Below are 20,790 nucleotides of genomic sequence, written 5' to 3'. Positions count from 1 at the left end.
TTTTTAGGAAGGATTTTTGTGTACAGAAAGATGAGCCCTGTGACACTGTTGGTAAGTATAAATATGTCACCATATTGAGCATGTAACAGGCATGCAATGCAGTTTTAACTTTGAACTTAAAATTGTGAAATTGCTGTTCCATAAATACAAAACATTTGATACATAGGATGAAGATTTCTGTTGAATGCTAGGTGTAGTCAAACCATAACTACATTTATGAACAACAGGTTTTCTAAGGAAATTTTTGCCCTTTGTTGCTTGCTATTTTGCCAAATGTAACTTTATTCTGATTTAGAATTATTAATGGTAAAAAAACACACATCTTAAACTTACATGCAACAATATGACTGGGAACAGGAGTCTTTATGATCCCCTTGTTCAAATGTGATCCACCAGTGATGGATATTTTAATTGGAATGATTGCTTTAATTGAGCCAAAGTTTAATTGGTTTTTTTGTGTGTAAGAAGTGGTCAAAGTCATATTTGAATATTTCCTGTATGATAAAGTATTTTTTCAGCCACAATATGTAAATCAAATAGAAACTCTGGCTACCTTCCCGAGATTATCCATGTGCACTATGTATGCATTATAAATTCTCCTTGATGGAGAAAGCTATCTGACATTCCCATCTACCTTGTGCAACAGAGAGAAATATCAGAAAATAGGTGCATAGCTGTAAAATTTTCTTATTGGACTTGTTTTGATAGTTGGTATGTACTCAGTATAAATTGATGCTTTGAAGAGTTGCATATGTACAATCTGGGCAGCAAAAGGGTTTATTATAATGTAAAGCTGATGATAATAGACCAGCTCACAGTGTTGAAACTAGAAGTACAATTAATACAACAGTATAATTTACAATGGCATATTGAAACCTCTGTTATGTATTTAACTGTGGGCATTAAGTGTCAAGGAATCTTACTGTTAATTGATATCAATTTAATGCAATGTTTAACTATCCAACCTCTGAAATTTAAGAAAGCTAGTCACATGTGACTGTCACTAACCGTAAGTTCTCTGGATATGACAGCAGACGTGATTATAAACTACAATAGTCAGTGCCCAGAAATGCTTTATTGATTGTTTTTTATTAATTGGCATGAGGAATGTTGGGTTAGAACAAAATGGAAAAGGGTGTCATTTTTGTCCTTCATATTGGAAACCTCTCAGTTGGTTACACAAATTTCTAAACACCTTCAGCTGTTGGCCCCAATCTGAACTGTTCATTTGTGAAATAGGCATTCATGTGCAACTGCCCTGGCCCACTCTGTTTGAGACATTTTTGTTTAAACTATTAATACAAAAGTAGTTGTGTGGTGTATCTTGAACTGCAGATTTGCTGATAGTTTGGGGCAGCAGATTAAACAACTTCTAAATGGAACTGAAGTTTGTAGTCTTATCTCATAATGCTTGGAGTGAGAAAAATTAGACTCAATGAGGTAAATTTTGACTTTGTGTGACTTTTTGACTGTTGATTCGCTATCATCTGTTTTACACCTCTGATCATTTTTATTTCCATTGATTTGAAAATTGGAAGGGATGTAAATGAGCTGTAGATTCACTATTACCTGTTTTACACTAATAACACAAAATCAGATTACCTAATTGCTTTCTACAACAGTTGATGTTGAATGATCAAGGTTTTTTTCTATTTTGGCACTGTTAAGTAGAGTTAGCAATAAATCAATTTATGGTATTCAAAAACTGCAGCCTATAAAAAAGTTCCTGATGGCTTGTCAAGGTGAACTAGCCACAAGAAATGATCTCTGCACTGGAACAAGTTGGCCTAAGTCCTACCTCATATTGGGCCTTGGGTCTCATTTGAATGAGACAAGTGAGCTGTGGATGACTGCTGGGCATCCCCAGGCAGCTTGACAAAGAACCAACATTAGATTTTGGTCTGCTGTGTTGCTGGCAGTGGCCTGAAAGTAGGACCTGCAAAGGAAAGAAATGTTTGGCAGGGAATGGGTGATTGGGAGAGGGGTAAATGAATGGTGAAGAAGAGGAGAGATGATCAAGAAGGTCTAATTGAGAACCAATAACAGTCCTTGGCATTGTAGTAGAGACAGTTAGAACTCCTGCACTCTGGCTCCAGAATTGGATAAATATTTTTTTAAGTGATGGTCTTTGGTATTCCCTTTATGGACCATCAGTTAGGTCGCATGCAGACCACATTTTCTTGCTACCTTCATGACAGTTCAGTTTTAGGATGAGTGTCTCAAACAAATGTTTCAGGCTTAAACCTTGTACACCTCTTGCTGCCTTTAACCATATAGAAGGTAGCACAGTTCCAAAAAGTGATGAGCATGCACACTCTGCCTGCCATTTTGGGAACTTAGGCATCCATTTTGCAGCTGAATAATGGTTTGTAGCACCATCAAATTTCTAGTTCATGATATTCATAGTACTCCTGTTCTCCAACCATCAACCCAGAAATAGTTAAATAACTAACCTCCCAAAAATACCAAACATTAGTTACTAGCAAGATTAAGTTACTCATATTTAAATTTGAAGTATAATATTCTGAAGGAAGAGACAGACAGTGAAACTAATGGCCCATGTGGCCCGTGAGAACAAAGTAACGGCTATAGCTTGTATCATCAAAGTAAAAGGGTGCAAGTTTTTAAAGTCTTATTCAACCTTGTATAATCCAACAAATGAGGATATGGATAGTTTCCGAGACAACCTTAATCCTCTATCATCAAATGGAAAAGAATGTTGAGAGCTGGATAAATCTGTCACTGAAGGGAGATTACACAAGTGATATTAATTATGGCTTTAAGTAAATCCTCAAGATTAGATGTCCTCCCTGTAGAATTTTGTGCATAGCCTGGCTGTGCTTGGACTGGCAAGGTATTTGAGTGGGGGGGGGGGGTTGGTGAATGCGTCCATATAGCTTCAGCTAATTACCAAACAAGGAAGAAGATGCTTTCATGTTGTCGTGCCAGTTACAGGACAGTTGCATTATCTTCACCTCTTGATGCTTCCTAACTTGTGAATCTGATGACAGATTCCAACATCCATGAAACAGCGAGGCATCACTGCCATCAGAGCAAGGTACAAGGTAAGTCAGGAACTTTATATTTCAAAGTGTAGGAATCAAGACATGAGTGTGTATTTTCTGCTGACTACAATATTATAACTTCAGAGTGCCTCGAGGTGCATGAGGAAGTTCCAATCACTCCATGGTTTCCCTTAAGGTACAAATTGTAAAATTTTGCCAAAGTTGATGACAGCCATATTAATGAAGCTATGATCTAAACTTATTCCTCTTGATTAGCTATGTTTCACCAAATAAAAGTTTTTCAGCATGCAACAGCAGGTCATTTTGTGGTTTGTTCAGGATTTGGCAGTGCTTGGCTTTTCTGCTGGCACAATACACTTGGATGTAGAGAATACCTGCAGAGAATGGTGTGGCGTGGAGTTACTTATTTTGAGCCCTCCAGCATTTTGGCTTTGGGCCTCTCTTCGTTAAATGGATTGCTGCCTTTTATAGTGAGTCTTTGGCAGTCATCAATATCAATGATGTCATTTTCCAGCCCTTTAGGCTGCATGGAGGAACCTAGTGGGTAGTTCATGCTTATGGCATGGTAAAGGACTAAAGGCTGCTGACCACAATCCCAGAATAATGCTCAGATGTTGGTGCCTTAAATTTGATTATTCTCAGATTATCCGTACATGTGTTGCTGCATTTGTTGGAATCTTTTCTGTCACTTGTCAAAATATGCAATCATTTCAGATCATTCAGAAGAAATGCCCATGAATTCATGGTGTACAAAAGTTGAAATCTTAGACATGCTACTTAGGTAAAGGATCAAAGTGCTTGGGGGTCAGATATCAGGATTTGAAAAAGTCAGTAAATGTAAACATGCACAAAACTATAGGAAGTATTCAGAACAGTCTGCAGGGCTCAAAGGAAATCCTCTGTCACTGTGGGAGAAAGCAGACACCACCAGTCTGACTGTAGATTGAAGAATGAGCTATAAAACCTCTGTCCCTCTTGTCCTTGGGCTTTGCGCAGTTGCACCAGGCACCACATCCCCCCCACCCCACCACCAGCATGTGTTCCCGGTTACGCCTTCCTATCATGTTCACCTGAATCTCACCTGCTGGCTTGACATCACTATCACAGAGCATGAGTTGAAGGCCTGTCCTGGATCTCCACAGAGCTGCAATCCTTGATGCTGCTCTGCATTTCTTGAAGGGTCTTCAGAACTTGGTTTCTCCAGAAATGTGGAGCGCAGTGTCCCTTGGAGAACTCCATTGCAGTGCTGTAGCATTGGGGTAAGACAAGAGACACACCCTTTTTTTGGCACTAGCTGGCAGATGGCAAGATCTAAGATCCATTGTGAATGTTAGTGAATGGGTGAGCTTATTAATGTTAGTGTATGGGCGAGTGGATGAATGACTGAATAGGTAGGGGGGGTAGGTGGGTGAGGTAGGTAGGTAGGGCAGCAGTTGGGTGAAGGGTTGGTCGCGTTGGTGGGTAGCCTGGTCTGGTGGGAGGGGTGGTCAGATCAGGGGTTCAGTCAGGTTGGCGGGGGTGGGGGATGGGTAATCTGGTTGGGTTGGTGCGGGGGAGTAGTCGAGTCAAGGGGTGGTCAGGTGGGGATGGAGCGGGGAGTCGAGGTGGGTGCAGTGCTGGTTCAGTTCTGCAGTTGCCCAGGAGTTAGACTATGATTTTTCTGTCTAACATTTCCTGGGTAACTATCCAGATAAATCCCATGGAACAGTCCGAAGTTTCTGACTCTAACTCTGAGTCAGAGACATTCATAGAGGGCCCTGGCGATCAGGGGAATTGTCCATTGGAAGTTCAAATCTCCCGGGCAATACCCACAGAGGTCAGCCAGATCTGGACACTGGAATGTCTGGCCAATATTTTTTTTTAATAAGCCCTAAATAAAAGCACATGACAACCTTTTCCAGTTTTCATTTTTAAGTTTATCATCTCACTATGATGCCATTTAGGTATGAACAGAGCCAAACCTCGACCACTGAAGGTATTTGGCTGCCTTAGAAGTGACTGGAGTCATGGAATTGGGCAGCTTCCTGTCCCCCACTGGTGGGCAGATGCAACATTTTCAGCCTACATTCAACCGTTGACTGCCCATATTAGCACTTGTACCCACCTGTTGTATGGAAGTTAGATACCCTCCTCTTGACCCTATCAACCCTGGTGGAGTTAGCACCAATTGTAATCCCAATTTTAACTGCTTGGATTGCTTCCATAGAAAGTTCAAAACCATCATCTCTATTAGTGATAGTCGAGAAATATGGGGTCCTGTTGCGTTAATAATAAAAGGTACTTGCTAGTTGAATTAATTGGGTAACGGAAAATAGCCTTCTGGTTTTCTAACAATGATGAATGCTTTAAGAAAATGAATAAAAGGTTGTAACACGTAGAAGAACATGCCTGAGCTATATTGTACAGAGTTGCATGACTCACAGTTCAACTGTAGTTTTCTAGCACCTTAAGTTAGCAGGCCCCTGGGACTCGCTTGAGCTCGTTAAGGCTAGACAGCAGACTTTCAACGTGATTTCTTGAAACTTTTAATAGCTGGTCTTGCATTAAATCTGCTGAACTACAAATCAGCTTCAGAGTAATGTAGTACAGGTATTAAAAGAAACTAATATATCTAAGTCATTACAAAGCTCTCCAGAGTCCCTGAATTAGTACACTGTGATCTTGTAATATGTAAGTCTGTAATATACTTGATATTTTATGTGTGAGGCGAGGTATTTTCTATGGAAAGACAAAGATTTCAAAATGACATTTATGATTGTTGAAATTTATTTTGTGAAATATACACCAAGGAAGAAAAAACGGACTTTGCATTTAAATCATGCCTTTGATATCCTTGGGACATCCCAAAACCATTTTGAACCAGTGAAGTACTTTTGAAATGTCGTAATACAGGAAAATGCAACAGCCAATTTGCACATAGCAAGGCCCCACAATGAGCTGACAATAATGAGTTTATGCGTGTTTTACGTACATTTACAAATGACCTGTTTTATGATGATGTTTGAGGAAATAAGTATTGAACAGGGCTTCAGAAGAGTTCCCCCACTCGTTTTCAGATAGTGCTATGCGAGCTTTTATGCCCACGAGAGGATAAACAGGGCCTTTGTTTAATATTGCACCTGAAAGACTGAGGCCTGGATTTTCATTCCCAGGTCGGGAGCGCAGAGTCGGTATGTTTTCCAGCTTGGCGAACCCAACCCAGGAAAAAGGGACCCGGAAGTTGAGATTTTTGTTTGGGTGGTGGGGGCGGGCCTGGCTGAATTAGAAATCAGGCCGGCTGCCCCCGGAATGAGCGCGGAGGCTGTCGGGTGTGGAGGCAGGCTGGCCGGAAGGCCTGCCTCTGTGCACTGGCACTGTTTGAAAGATTGAGAAAAAAAAAACAATGAAGTATAAAACATTCCCCATCCCTCACCTTTCACATTCCCCATGCACCATCTGTGCCAACCTATGGACCTCCATGCCAACTTATGCCCATTTACCCATAGCCAGAATTTTTTTTTAAACACTTCAAAAAATTTAAAGGCAGGTATTTTAAATGCCTTGACATCTCCCTTTCACAGGTTGCTTTTGACAGGTCCTCTTGACGGAACTCTTTTACAGGTGCTTCTGACAGTTTTGACAGTTGATTTTGACAGGTCTGTTGACAGGTCCAATCAGTTGACAATAATGGGTTTATGCATGTTTTATGTACACTTATGCCTAATTTTAACAATTCCAAAGGGCACATGACCGACCCCAAAGGACACCTGATCTACTCCAAAGGGCACCTTACCTCCCTAAAAGTGTGCTGGGACCAGATCTAAAGGGGTATCTTACCTCTCCAAAAGGGTACCCTGGCTATCCAAATGAATCCACCAAGTTCAGATCAGCTCTTACCTGGTCTAATCTGCACACTTCAGGTTTCACACTCCTGGCCTACCAGAATCCCACTGTGCTGGAGGCAGCTGCGTGAACCCCGGTCCAACTTCATTCCCCCCCCCCGACCCGATAATAGGAAGTGCTGTGTTTAGGGGTGGTACTTAGGATTTTCGGGCTCGTCTGCCATTTTTGCCGCCACAGGGAGGCTGTATGTCCTGGCGAAAATTCAGGCCTAATTATCTGCTAATGGATCACTTATTGAAATGTCAGCCTAGCTTTTATCCATTCGTGGGACCTGAGCATCGCTGCCAAGGATTGCATTTATGGTCCAAAACTAATTGGCCTTGAGCCACCTTCTTGAACGGCTGCAATCCACATGGTGAAAGCGCTCCCTCAGTTACAATAGTAAAGGATTTCCAGGATTTTGACCCAGCGATGCTGAAGGAATGGTGATATGTTTCTAAATGGCGGTGTATGACTTGTAGGTGATGGGGTTTCATGTATCTTTTGCCCTTGTTTTTCTAGATGGTAGAGGTCATGAGTTTGTGGTGCCCTTGAAGAAGTCTTGTAGATGGTAAGCAGTGCAGTATCTGTACATGTAGCGGAGGAAATGAATGTTTAAGGTGGTGGACGAGTTTTCAGGTCTCTGGAGTATCTTCAATCCACAGCCTTTTAATCCGGAGACAAAATGCTTTGCTGCTAGAAACACAGCGGAAACATAGAGTTTGCACTTCACGTTCGTAGTTTCTGGGCCAGATTTTTGTCTTCAAAGTGGGAATTGAGAGTTGGGAAATTTCCTGACTGTGATCTTGCCTCCATTCTGGCAGTGCCCGGCCACTGTCTTTTCATTACAAGGAGGCAGGCATGGGCTACCAAAATCTGAGGTAGCCTGTGCTATTGCTTTCTGGGGCAGGCCCGAAGCGGCAACAGAGACAGCGTTTGGTGAGGTCAGCAAGTTAGAAGGTCTGCCGCAGTTTTTCTGGGAAATCAGCCTAGTTCTATTCATGGTTGTTAGGCCCTCTAGCCCTCACCCTCTCTCCTACTCAACCCCCTCCACCCACTCTCCATATACCCCCTCATATCATCTTCCTCTTCAGGCCCTCCATGTCCACCTGCCACCTCCATCTCCCCCACTCCACCCTCCCTCCCCCATATCTTTCCCCCTCATATCTCCTATGCCCCCTCCATTCACCCAATATGGTCTAGACACAGAATCAATGAGCTATATAAAAACACTGGCAAGTCTTTAAAATGCTCATGAAATGAAAATAACTGATATTCAAAAATCCTGTTGAAAAACATTGTGCCTCTTACCTGCTGATGAAACTACCAATCAAACAAAGCTAGCAATCTCCTTCAAGTTGTGTAAACACCACCACCCACCTCCCCAGGGTTGACCGATGGCTTCATTACTCTTGCTACCTGCACCCTTACCTTGGGGTGATAAAAATCGCGCAAGACAGGAATGGGGATGGGAACCCTGTAATTGGGTCCTGCCCACCATCTTTAAAGCCCTTTAGATTCCCTCTGACAAGGATGGAGGCATAAAAACCTGTGCCCCTGCTTTGTACTTTCTTTGCTTACTCAAGTGTAAAAAAAGCATGGTTAGTCAGACATTTGAAAAAGCTTTGGAAAGTCAATGGGAACACACCAGACCCTGTTGCTCCCATCAGGAATATGATGAAAAGAAAACTCTACCTGCCTGGATTGGTGCATTTGTAACAACCATTAAGAAGCTCGACACTATCCAGGACAAAACAGTCTGCTTGATCACAGTCAAAGACAAAGCTGTCTAGGAAGGCTGGCTGACAGGAAACCACAAACTCACTGGTAAAGTAGCAGGGGTGGAAGCAGGAATGCTGTCAGCCTGAGGCAGGAAAACAGGTTTGTGTTCCATGGAGCCACTGTCTCTCTCTCAGGGTGGCACTTCGTTAATCCTACTGACAGAGATGCTGGACTGCTGTGATGCCCGAGAAGTAACACTGGTACCCAGAGCCACATTGGCAGCACTCTGACCTTCGACTAATCTGTTTGTGCTGCAGAGCAAGCTGTGACATCAGCCATCAGATACTGCATCATGGTTAGTTTCAGAGATGTGCTGGTGGAGGTGACCATCTGTTCCATGTTTAGAAAGTTGGGGCTCCAAGCTCTGTGCAAAGCTCTGTTCTCGGTTGGCGCTGGATTACTCTGTGCTCCTTGCTATTGTGTGGTGAAACCTTTCTGGCAAGCTTTACGAGTGTACCCCAGACATTTGGCTATGTATATCTGTTAGCTCCCTTCTGTAGACTGCCGCATCAAAGTCATCTGACTGCTCTGCCACAGAATTAGAGTGGGACCTTACCCTCTGACCCGCCTTTAAAATCCTGGGAAATTAATTGCTAAAGTTCATCCTGCCGTCAGGAAATTGATTTTTGGTCTCACGCCAAATTAAGTTCCCCTGCACACCAAGCTTCCCACTGCTGGCAGAGCCGGAAGACTTGCCCATAATGGGGGAGAAATATTTTAGCAACCAAAAGTACTGATATGCTGTTGATTTTGCATGTGCTGTTCCATACAAACTTATTTGCAATCTCAGTCACCTGGCTGAAGGAGATGCTGCAGAGGGGCCATAGTATTTCTCCCATAGGAAGAGAAGAAAATCTGAAGCGAGCTATTATAGACCCTTTTCAAACACCTCCCAGGGACTGGCTATGGAACAGCATTGAAGGCACTCCAGAAGCTTGTTTCTAGCCTGCCTACCATGGTCAGGAAAGCTTAGAGTCCTTACATGACAGCATCGGTAAGTGACCACCGTACAGTCATTGTGGAGACGAAGCCCCATCTTCACATTGAGGATACGTTGTGTTATGTGGCACGACCACCGTGGTAAATGGGATAGATTTCAAACAGATCTAGCAACTCAAGACTGGGCATCCATGAGGCGATGTGGGCCATCAGCAGCAGCAGAATTGTACTCGAACACAATCTGTAACCTCATGGCTCAGCATATCCCCCATTCTACCATTACCATCAAGCCAGGGGGTCAACCCTGGTTCAATGAAGAGTGCAGGAGGGCATGCCAGGAGCACCACCAAGAATACCTAAAAATGAGGTGTCAACCTGGTGAAGCTATAACACAGGACTACTTGTGTGTCAAACAGCATAAGCAGCAAGTGATAGACAGAGCTAAGCGATCCCACAACCAACGGATCAGATCTAAGCTCTGCAGTCCTGCCACATCCAGTTGTGAATGGTAATGGACAATTAAACAACTCAATGGAGGAAGAGGCTCCACAAATGTCCCCATCCTCAATGATGGAGGAGCCCAGCACATCGGTGCAAAAGATGAAGCTGAAGCATTTGCTACAATCTTCAGCCAGAAGTGCCGAGTGGATGATCCATCTCAGCCTCCTCCGGAGGTCCCCAGCATCACAGATGCCAATCTTCAGCCAATTTGATTCACTCCACGTGATATCAGGAAATGGCTGAAGGCACTGGATACTGCGAAGGCTGTGGGCCCCGACAATATTACGGCAATGGTACTGAAGACTTCTGCTCCAGAACTTGCTGCGCCCCTAGCCAAGCTGTTCCAGTGCAGCTACGACATTGGCATCTACCTGGCTACATGGAAAATTGCCCAAGTATGTTCTGTACACAAAAAATAGGACAAATCCAACCCAGCCAATTACCGCCCATCAGTCTACTCTCGATTATCAGTAAAGTATTGGAAGGGGTCATCAACAGTATTATCAAGCGGCACTTGCTTAGCAATAACCTGCTCAGTGACGCCCAATTTGGGTTCTGCGAGGACCACTCAGCTCCTGACCTCATTACAGCCTTGATTCAACCATGGACAAAAGAGCTGAGCTCCTGAGGTGAGGTGAGTGTGACTGCCTTTGACATTAAGGCTGATTTGACAGAGTGTGGCATCAAGTAGCCTAGCAAAACTGGAGTCAGTGGGAATCGGGGGGGAAAACTCTCCGCTGGTTGGAGTCATACCTTGCACAAAGGAAGATGGTTGAGGTTGTTGGAGGTCAGTCATCTCAGCTCCAGGGTATCACTGCAGGAGCTCCTTAGGGTAGTGTCCTCGGCCCAACCATCTTCACCTGTTTCATCAATGAGCTTCCTTCCATCATAAGGTAGAAGTGGGAATGTTCGCTGATGATTGTGCAGTGTTCAGCACCATTCATGACTCCTCAGATACTGACGCAGCCCATGTCCAAATACAGCAAGACCTGGACAATATTCAGGCTCGGGCTGACAAGTGGCAAGTAACATTCGCACCACACAAGTGTTAGGCAATGACCATCTCCAATGAGAGAGAATCCAACCATTGCCCCTTGATGTTCAATGGTATTACCATCACTGAATCCCCCACTATCAACATCCTGGGGGTTACCATTGACCAGAAACTGAACTGGACTAGCCATATAAATACTGTGGCTACAAGAGCAAGTCAGAGGCTAGGAATCATGCGACGAGTAACTCACCTGACTCCCCAAAGCCTGTCCACCATCTACAAGGCACAAGTCAGGAATGTGATGGAATATTTCCCACTTGCCTGGACGAGTGCAACTCCTACAAAACTGAAGAAGCTGGACACCATCCAGGACAAAGCAGCCCACTTGATTGGCACCTCATCCACAAACATTCACTCCTCCACCACCGACGCACAGTAGCAGCAATGTGTACCTACTACAAGATGCACTGCAGGAATTCACCAAGGCTCCTTCGACAGCATCTTCCAAACACATGACCACCACCATCTAGAAGGACAAGGGCAGCAGATAGATGGGAACACCACCACCTGGAAGTTCCCCTCCAAGTCACTCACTATTCTGACTTGGAAATATATCGCTGTTCCTTCACTGTCACTGGGTCAAAATCCTGGAACTCCCTTCCTAACAGCACTGTGGGTGTACCTACACCACATGGACTGCAGCAGTTCAAGGGCAATTAGGGATAGACAATAAATGCTGGCACAGCCAGCAGAGCCCACATCCCATGAAATGAATAAAAACAAACATAGGGAAACCAATGAATTATCTGAAAAATAAATAAAGGGAAATAGTTCTAAGTGAAAGAAGAAAGGAATGATTTTCAAAAAAAAGCAAAATTATTTTTCATATCAGTAAATAATGTCTTGCAATTATCCCACATTATATTTTTCCTTTTATGAGCTTATGAACTGTAATGTTTTTATTTCTTCTTTCCTCTTCTAAAGCTGTTGACTTACTCTGGACTATTGCACAGATACGACCAGTCTACCAGTATCTTGCTGAAATGCCGTTTATTTGTATGAGATAGTATTTCCTCTCTATCACAGACCTTCCCTTTTGCTCTTTCCTTCCATTCCCCTTTCCCTGCCTCTTTGTTTAAAAAAAAACTATTACATCTCTAACTTTTTATGTTTTGAAGCATCAAATTTAAACTTTAATTCTGTGGGCTGAATAATAAGGCTGGGTGGGCTTAAAAAGGGCCCAGGGGGTCTTCTGCCCCTCATTGGAGAGAAAGTCCTGCCCTCTGGAGCTTCCAGCCAATCTGATTGGTCAGCAGCCCCATCAGTCCTGGCAGCGCCAGGAGTGCATTAGTGGCCAATGCCGGGACTGCAAGAAGAGGAGTAAGAAGACCCAAGGATCCCGAAGCCAGTAAGTCTGGGGTCTTGGGCAGGGAGGGGGCATGGAGATGGCAGGGGTTTTGAGTTTAAGGCTGTGGACGGGTAGGAAGGGGCGGGATTCCATCTTAGGTGGGTCACCCTCCCCCGGCCAATCGACAAAGGTCAGCCTCCAAAAATCAAACCCCCCTTTCCCTTTGATGGATGTAGTTAAAAATTGGGCTAAAAAGGGCAACATATTATCAAGGTCAATTGGCTTGGTAACAAACCTAATTGACCCTCGATTATCAATGCAAATATGGTGGGTGGGCTGCTGATTTCAACGTCCCCTGCCCATCCCCCTTCCCTCGTATTATTGGGGTGAGCTTGGCGGTGGGTGGGGTGGGTACCTGCCCTATTTTACGTGCCACCCCCCCCCCCCCACCCGCCAGAAACACTACCTGTGGGGTCATGCTAAATGCAGCCCATTGCTCCACGGATGCTGCCTGAGTATTTCCAGCATTTTCTGTTCATATTTCAGATTTCCAGCATCTGCAGCATTTTATTTTTGTTTTGAGAGTATTTGCCAAAGGTTAATTACAGAGCCATCATAAGGCCCTTTTTCATTTGCTCCAAAAAGCTATTTCAGGACTTGTGTTGTCAGCATTGTTGCCATATATAAACCTGCTGGCTTCTACTTTTTCTTGGGTTCCCATGTGCTGCTGTTGCTATGATTTCACTCATCAGTCTGATAAAGATGCTAATTAATTTAACGAGACTGTGTGCTGGTGTCATCTTACAAAATAGCCCCTGACTGTTGCCTTGTTCCACAGTGATGTGAGCAGGTAGCATAATGTAGTTTATGCTTAGATTGCTCCACAAATATAGTCAACAATGACAACACAAAACTTGTATAAGTTACCCAGACAATAATAGAAGCTAATAAAATCTCAGTGAGATATGTGTGGGCAGATTTCCTCTGGTCATTATATGTTAACAATGCAATAAATATATTGGGAAAATGTCCTATATTCTGCATTTCATGTGGAACCATAAAATTGTTATTAAAGTACAGGTTTATGATTCAGCTAGAAATAGCAGTTAGAGAAAATGTTAGCATTATGTTTGCAATGTTGCTGACACACAGCGACTTGAACAGAATTCTAATGTTTCTTTTTTTTCCCCATTGTCTACATTGAAGTGTTGAGATGGCCTGAATAGAGTTTGTATAGCAAAGCACCAATGTTACATCATTAGCAAAACCAGTAGCAAATTATTGATGTGAAGGTTCCAAATCAATTCTAGTCTGCTGTACTGCCGGCTGCTGCCATGCTTCCAGGGAGCAAAGGCAGAGAATCAAGTTTGCAGTAGTTGAGTACAGCTTCACTAGTTGAATCTCGGAATAAATCCTGTGAAGAATTATTATAGTTATGGTACTCAAGTTCTAAAAAGTGGGCCATGGTGTCAACTTTGAAGTTCAGTTGCTAAATACTGTATAATGTATCCTGTATATTGATACAGCCTGCACAATTATGCAGTACTGGAGTGTAAAGGTTAATTCAGCAATGCCTTGCCGCAAGCAGTCTGCAATGTTCAAGGTCATCGTGGGTCAGAGAATTGGACTACAATGTTATCTCCAAACTGTATTTCTGTTCATGGCCCCTCCAATGGGAGGGCAGGATTGTTGAATTTACCCAATAGTGCTTATTGAATTAGCCTGTACAAATACTTTTCTCCTCAGTCGACCGAAGGCTAAGCTGGCACATTGGAGGTGGTGATGAATGTCGTCATCTATGTCTGCCTTCGTCAGGAGGAGGCTCAAGTTACAGAAAATGGCCCAAGTTTTCTAGGATCTCGCTGATGATCTTAATTGAGATGGGGGATGGTGGTGCTGAGGAAGGAGGTATTTTGCCGTGGGAGCTGGTTGGAAGAGGACCTTAGGTTCTGGGTGTTCAACATAAGGTCCATTTTCTCAAATGCTTTCTGATTGAGTGCATAAAATAGTGTCTTTTACATACTGGAGCTCAACGACTAAAATTGGAGTGATTTTGTTTTTGGATTGAAGACGGCGTAAATTGATCCTGACATTTTCATCAGACTGTTTATCTTGTTAGAGAGGACAAGGACCTCTCATATGCTTTGGAGAAGGACCTGGGGCTCAGAGTATTTGAGGACCAGGGTCTTAAACCAGGATTAAGGTCATGGTTTAGTGGGCAACAATGATCCCCATGCTCCTATATGCTTAGGAGACTTGGATGGCCTACAGCAGGCACCGCAAAGCCACTGGAGAAGTAGCACCAGCAGTGTCTTTGCAAGATTCTCCAAATCCAGGGGCAAGATAGGTGGTCCAACAACACTGACCTCTCCCAAGCCAACATGCCCAGCATTGAGGCGCTAATCACTCAAAACCAGCTCCACTGGGCGGGACATGTTGTTTATATGCCTGATAGCAGACTCCCAAAACAGCTGTTCTACTCTGAACTCATGGCAGGAAACTCCCATTAGGACAGTGGAAATGCTTTAGGGACTGAGGAGGTCAAACATAGCCACTGACTCATGGGAGATCCAGGTTTGTGACCAACCAAAACAGAGAATGTTTATTCAGGAGGCACTGAAAGGCTTCACTGGGAATTTGCAGAGATGAAGTTGAGGCGAGGGAGGGAGCACACAAACCTCCAAACAACACATACCCAACCCTTCAAGCACCACCTGTCCGCATGTGGCAGTGTCTTCAGATCATGCACTGGACTTGTCAGTCATTTTAGGACCCATCAAATTGGGCAAGTCATTCTTGATCTTGAGAGACTGCCTAAGAAAAAAAAGTCTGTACAAAAACGGCGGGTGTAAATGAGGAGCAAAACCAACATCCGATATTGAACCAGGCTGTTTTTCAAGAGTGTCTGCAGGCCACCTATATAAATTTCAAATATAGAATTGAGGAATCTTTTTGCCAGTTTTAAGCCCCCTCTACCAAATTGGGCATCACAGGCCATAGCATGGGTTGTAGAGCAGAGAGGAAGTTGGGCTGTTGCTACTGACAGGCAAGCAGCCCAGAATTCATCTTTTTAAAATGGGCAGACTACCTCTGTGCAACAAACATTGTCAGCTCACCTGGAAAATGTGAATGAGTCTCTAGGGTCAGCCTTGGGCCTACTTTTTAGGCCATGCAAGGCAACCATATCAGGCCCAAAAGCAGGCATTATTGAATCTTCACCCTGATGTTTATCAAGATCAAATAATTTCACTTTGTTTTGAGTCACTTTTTCAATTACTTACAATGCTCACAAATTTCTTATGTTGATTATAATGTTGTATCATTTTGAATAGACCTGTTGCAGTAAGTTGCACCTCTGGGTTTAGATGATCCTATTTAACTGCTTGAACTTTGAGGCTGTGATCAATAATGTTATCTTTAATCTAATACTACCTCACAGCATGCTGCCTGTAATGGAAGGGGTCCTTTCCCCCAACCACCTCCCCAGTGAACAATAGGAATTGGCAGAAATTTTGATTTACATGTATGTTACAGTAGTACTCCAGCCACAAGATTGAAGTAAAGCGCAAGTAGCATAAATATAAATGTAATTGTTCTTGAATTGTGAAGTTGATTTATGTGAGATAGGAGATTGCTGTTAGTGAGCTTTGCAATGAGACAACTTCTCATGCAAGGCTTTATCTTGTGGGAATTCTGACAGTAATCAGGAAAACATGATTTAACTATAGATGATGGAGATTTCATTGTAGCATTGTTACTGTGGTGCACGCTAGAGCCAGTTTCAAAATCAGTATAATGATGTTGAAATAACAATTTGTGTGTTTGCATCAGGCCAATAAAAAGATAAAGGATTCCATCACAATGCTTATTAGCCTTTTGTGGTGCATTGCTAACTATGTGTGTTCTAAGTCCAATGACAGAGAAAAAGCACACAAGCCATTACATTTTAACAGTATGATACTTAGTTCATCAAATCACAACACACTGATCATTTCTGTCACCACCACTGCATCGCGGTGTTACACAGCTCAAAATGCTGTCTCCAAACAGAACTCAAACTTGGAAGGACAAATTCTGTAAGTGTGCTTGGTCTTTTTCAAGCGGACACAGGATTGTCATTTCACAAACTCACCATTATACTTTACTGAAATCCTAGTGGCAACACTGCTAATTTTTCAATTTCAGTGTTTGTTGTTTTTCCTTCTCTTTCTACAGTGCTAGAACTGGTGAATGTCAGTTTCAGGAAAACAGTTCACGGTTTTGAACTTTCTGTGTGGAAGTTGCACAGGAATGCCGTCAAAATCCATTCAAATCTTGACAGAAGATTTCTTTCCCCACATCTGCTATGCAGTTGTGGAATTCAGGTTTGACAAATATAAGCACTTTGAGAGAACTCAAATTTGTATGAAAGTGGGCCATTCGTCATGTGCAGATTAGAAAATCTAGGAGTAAGCTTTAGTATCCTGTAAGCTTGAGGAGTGCACAGTTCACACATACAACAGAGCAAGAAGGGGAATGCACCTTACGAAGCTGGGTCTCTTTTCATTGCCCTTAGATTCCTGGGGATCCTCAGGGAGGATATCTGAGGTGCTTTTGCCCGAAGCAGGCGCAAGTGTGGGGCAGTCATAAAAATGAGGTGGGAGGACCATATTTGCTACCCCTCCAGGTATACTGGACATCTTCAAGATACAGAAGGCACTTAGAAGTAGCAGGCTGTAGGCCTTCTGCCCAGTTATGTTTATATTGGTAGATCTGGACAGAGCTTGGGTGTTGGGATACTTACTCGAAAAAGGGCATGGATCGGAGCTGGTAGACTTTCTCTTCAGTATTTGGACAGAAATCACGGGAACCCCTGTGATCAGCAGCCATTGCTGCTATACTTAAGCCCCTCATACCTGCGTCAATGGCTGGATTTCCACCTCCAATTCTGGGTGCAAATACTGTCATGGAGCAGTACTATCCCGTGAGCATATGCATGCCCTGAAACTGGAAATCCAGGTAGGTTCAGGTGATTTCAAGTATAGCGCTCTTCAAGTGTACTCTGAATTCTTTGTGTTCAGATTGAAGGGAGGGTGAAAAAAAAATCACTCGGCAAATATTCACAGTATTCTGTGGGAGCTTTGCAGTTATGTACTTTGAGGTACATTTTTGTATTTGACATGAACTTTCCTTAAATTATAGCATTGGATGGAATTTTGAACTTCAGTAGTTGCATGAAAGTGGCAGTATCCGATCAGCTGTCGATTTACATCTGCAGAAGTTGAAAGTTCTGCCCTTTATGCTTCAACTTATTTTTTTGTTGGCATCATAACAGTCGAGACCTGAACTTCATCTGAATTATAATTTGTGTTGGGGAAGTTGTAAAATTTTGTAGTTCCATCAAATTGGACTAAACTCAGGTAGCGAATTAAATAATCCAAATAGGTCCAAATTCAGGTTTCTTTTGTTTATGGTTCACTACTTAACCCTTTCTGTATATGATTTTTGTTTTCTCTTTGTACATATCGGTGTTTGTACTTGAGCAGAAAGATTGAACTCGGGCTGCTTGTCTACTTTTAATCTGGATTTAGTTTATTTAGTTTGAAGAAAAAGGTTTGGGACACTCAAATGCAGACCAACCACATCACACAACCCGCCCCCAATCTCTCATCCTCCGCTGGATGTCAAAGAGCATAAAGAGTGAGATAAGAGCAGGGGGGTGGAAGGAAGTATGTCAGGCGCCAAGAACTCAATGCTTCAGAAAGTCCAGAGGAGTATATAAAGTGCATGGGGTGAAATTAGAAAGGAAATGAGAAAGCAAAGATGGGGCATGAAAAGATATTGACAAGTAAGATCAAAGAAAATGCAAAGATATTTTATAAATACATGAATAGCAAAAGGATAAATGAGGAAAGAGTGGAGTCAATAAGAGCCCAAATAAGATAATACATATGTGTGGAGGCGAAGGTGACACGTGTATGTGGAGGCAGAAGACACACACTTGATTCTTAAAAAAAACTTAGTCTACTTTCACATAAGAGGAGGATGAAGCAGATATTGTAGCTGTAGAGGAGTAGTGTGAAATGTTGAATGATTTAAACATAAGGGAGGAAATATTAAAGTGTTTAGCACCCTCAAACCTAAAAGTGGACAAAGCACCAGGTCGGGATGAAATGTATCCCAGGCTACTGAGAAGCAAGGGAAGAAATGGCGGAGAATCTGACCATTATTTTCTAATCCTCTCTGACTACAGGTGTGTTAGAACACTGGGGGAACTGCCAACATTGTACCATTGTTTAAAGTGGGAGGAAGAGATAGGCAAGGTTAATTCTGGGCTGATTAACCTAACCTTGATGATGGGAAAAATTATTAGAAAAAGTTGAGAGAGACAGTATAAGTTGTCATTTAGAAAGTCATTTAATCAAAGACATTCAGCATGGATTTATTAAGGGAATGTCGTATCTGACTAACTTAATTGAGTTTTGTGAGGAGGTAACAAGGAGGGGTGATGAAGGTTGCACATTTGATGTAGTCAGCTTGGATTTTAGCAAGGCCTTTGACAAGGTCCCACATGACAAACTGATCAAAAAATTAAAAGTTCATGGAATCCAAAGGAGAATGGCAAGTTGGATCCAAAATTGGCTTCCTGTGAATAAAGGTTGGTCCCAGTTGGACTCTGCAGGGCTCAATACTGGTGTACCTTGGTATATCTCAATGATTTAGACTTAATTGTGCTCCATTACAATAGTTGTAGAACTATTTTCATTACCTTTATTTCAATACAACTAAAATCAGGTGGGTTCTATGAAGGGCAGGCAGTGCAGGTTACTGACCAGGTGGCTAAGTTGAAAGGCAGCCACCATCGAGTTCAGTCAGTAAGTCACAATTGTCTTTGATATGTTACCTGATCTCAGCTCAGGCATTGGTATGGGGACTACAAATAGGCTCAGCGCCATTGAGTTGAAAAGAACTTGCCCAAGATTTTAATTCCTGGTCGCTAGACAGCAAGCTCTGCTGGAGGTTTGTACCTTCGGATATCATGTCAGGACAGGATAGAGCTCAGTGGTTGAATTACCTGAGAACGCTCACATGTGAGTAATGGACAAAGCAGTTATAGGATATAACTGCAGGGAAGAATCAATTCTTTCAAGGAAGGAGCTGGAGAAGAAAGGCAAGAAAAGAAAGGTATGATCAAGAAAATGCCAGCACAAGTTTCACATTTGTGTTTTATAGACAATTGACCCATGAAGCAGTCACAGTGCACACTAATTAATTTCAAAGCAAAGATTGATGTGTAGCATGTCTCCAACAATTCTGATAATTGCAGAAAGTGTTTTGCCGAAAGACCTTTTTTGCACCTGCATCACTTAATTGCTAAGGGATGATTTCATCGAAGTGTTCAAGATATTAAGGGGAACACATAGGATAGGTAGAGAGAAATTCTTTCTGCTGGTTGGGGAGTCGAGGACTGAGGAACATTATCTAAAAATTAGAACCAGACCTTTTGAGGAGTGAAATTGGGATGCAAAGGGTGGTAGAATTTTGAAACTCCTTTTTTTTTAGTAAATAGCAATCGATGCTAGTTTAATTGTTAATTTTAAACCTGATAGATTTTCATTATCCATAGGTATTAAGGGATAAGGGAGCAAATATGTAGTTAGCTTGCAGATCGGCCATGATCTTATTGAATGCTGGAACAAGCTTGAGGGGCTAAATGGATTACTCTTGTTTCTATGTTTCTAGTGACAGGTGAGAATTTTGAAAATAATATTAAGCAAAAATCATCTTTCACAAATGCAAGTTATACAAATTAAAACTTCCCAAATGATGTTATGAAAGTGACATTTTAATTTAAAAAGGTTTCTAGTAGGTGGTAAGCATGTTTGCACATCAGAACAAGGTTTAAAAATTCAAATGTTTAGGGAGTGCAAAATGTTTGCTTTCAATACATTTAGTCATAATGGCTGAATTGCAATTAATGAATTACAGTATTTTTAACTTTGAAGGAAACTAGCTGCATGTCTGTGGTTTGTGGTTTCCTGTATGATAGTCTCATAGGGATTTAATTTTTATAATGTGACCTAGTAATGCATCAGAAAATCCTAGAATAATATAAATTACTAAATCCGATTAAGAGAACCTTGTAACCTGTCACAAATTATAGTCATAACACATATGAAATATAGTTATTGTTAAGCAAAATGACAGATGTAATGTATGTACACTTTCTAGTTTGTCAAGCCAGGGCATATAATTGTTACACATTCCTAAACTGGCTTTTCATCGATGTCTGAATTAACCCAGTCCCAGGTTTCTCCATTTAATGAGGGTAATTAACAATTTTTTGGAACTACAATGTA

The 20,790-nt window shown here is 42.4% G+C and overlaps 1 protein-coding gene across 1 annotated transcript in view; it reads left to right on the top strand.

Annotated features, from left to right (window-relative positions):
* LOC144697119 (A disintegrin and metalloproteinase with thrombospondin motifs 19-like) overlaps positions 1–20,790 on the top strand; it is a 538,939-nt gene that overhangs the window by 33,573 nt on the left and 484,576 nt on the right. Inside the window, exon 7 of the mRNA XM_078568954.1 lies at positions 8–51. Within this exon, the coding sequence (XP_078425080.1) occupies positions 8–51 (44 nt within the window). The remainder of the gene's footprint in view (positions 1–7; positions 52–20,790) is intronic.

The sequence above is a fragment of the Cetorhinus maximus genome, chromosome 2, assembly GCF_964194155.1.
Source record: "Cetorhinus maximus chromosome 2, sCetMax3.hap1.1, whole genome shotgun sequence".
Classification (NCBI taxonomy): Eukaryota; Metazoa; Chordata; class Chondrichthyes; order Lamniformes; family Cetorhinidae; genus Cetorhinus; species Cetorhinus maximus.
Note: the sequence above shows the minus strand (reverse complement) of the source record. Positions and strands in the feature narration are given on the sequence as shown.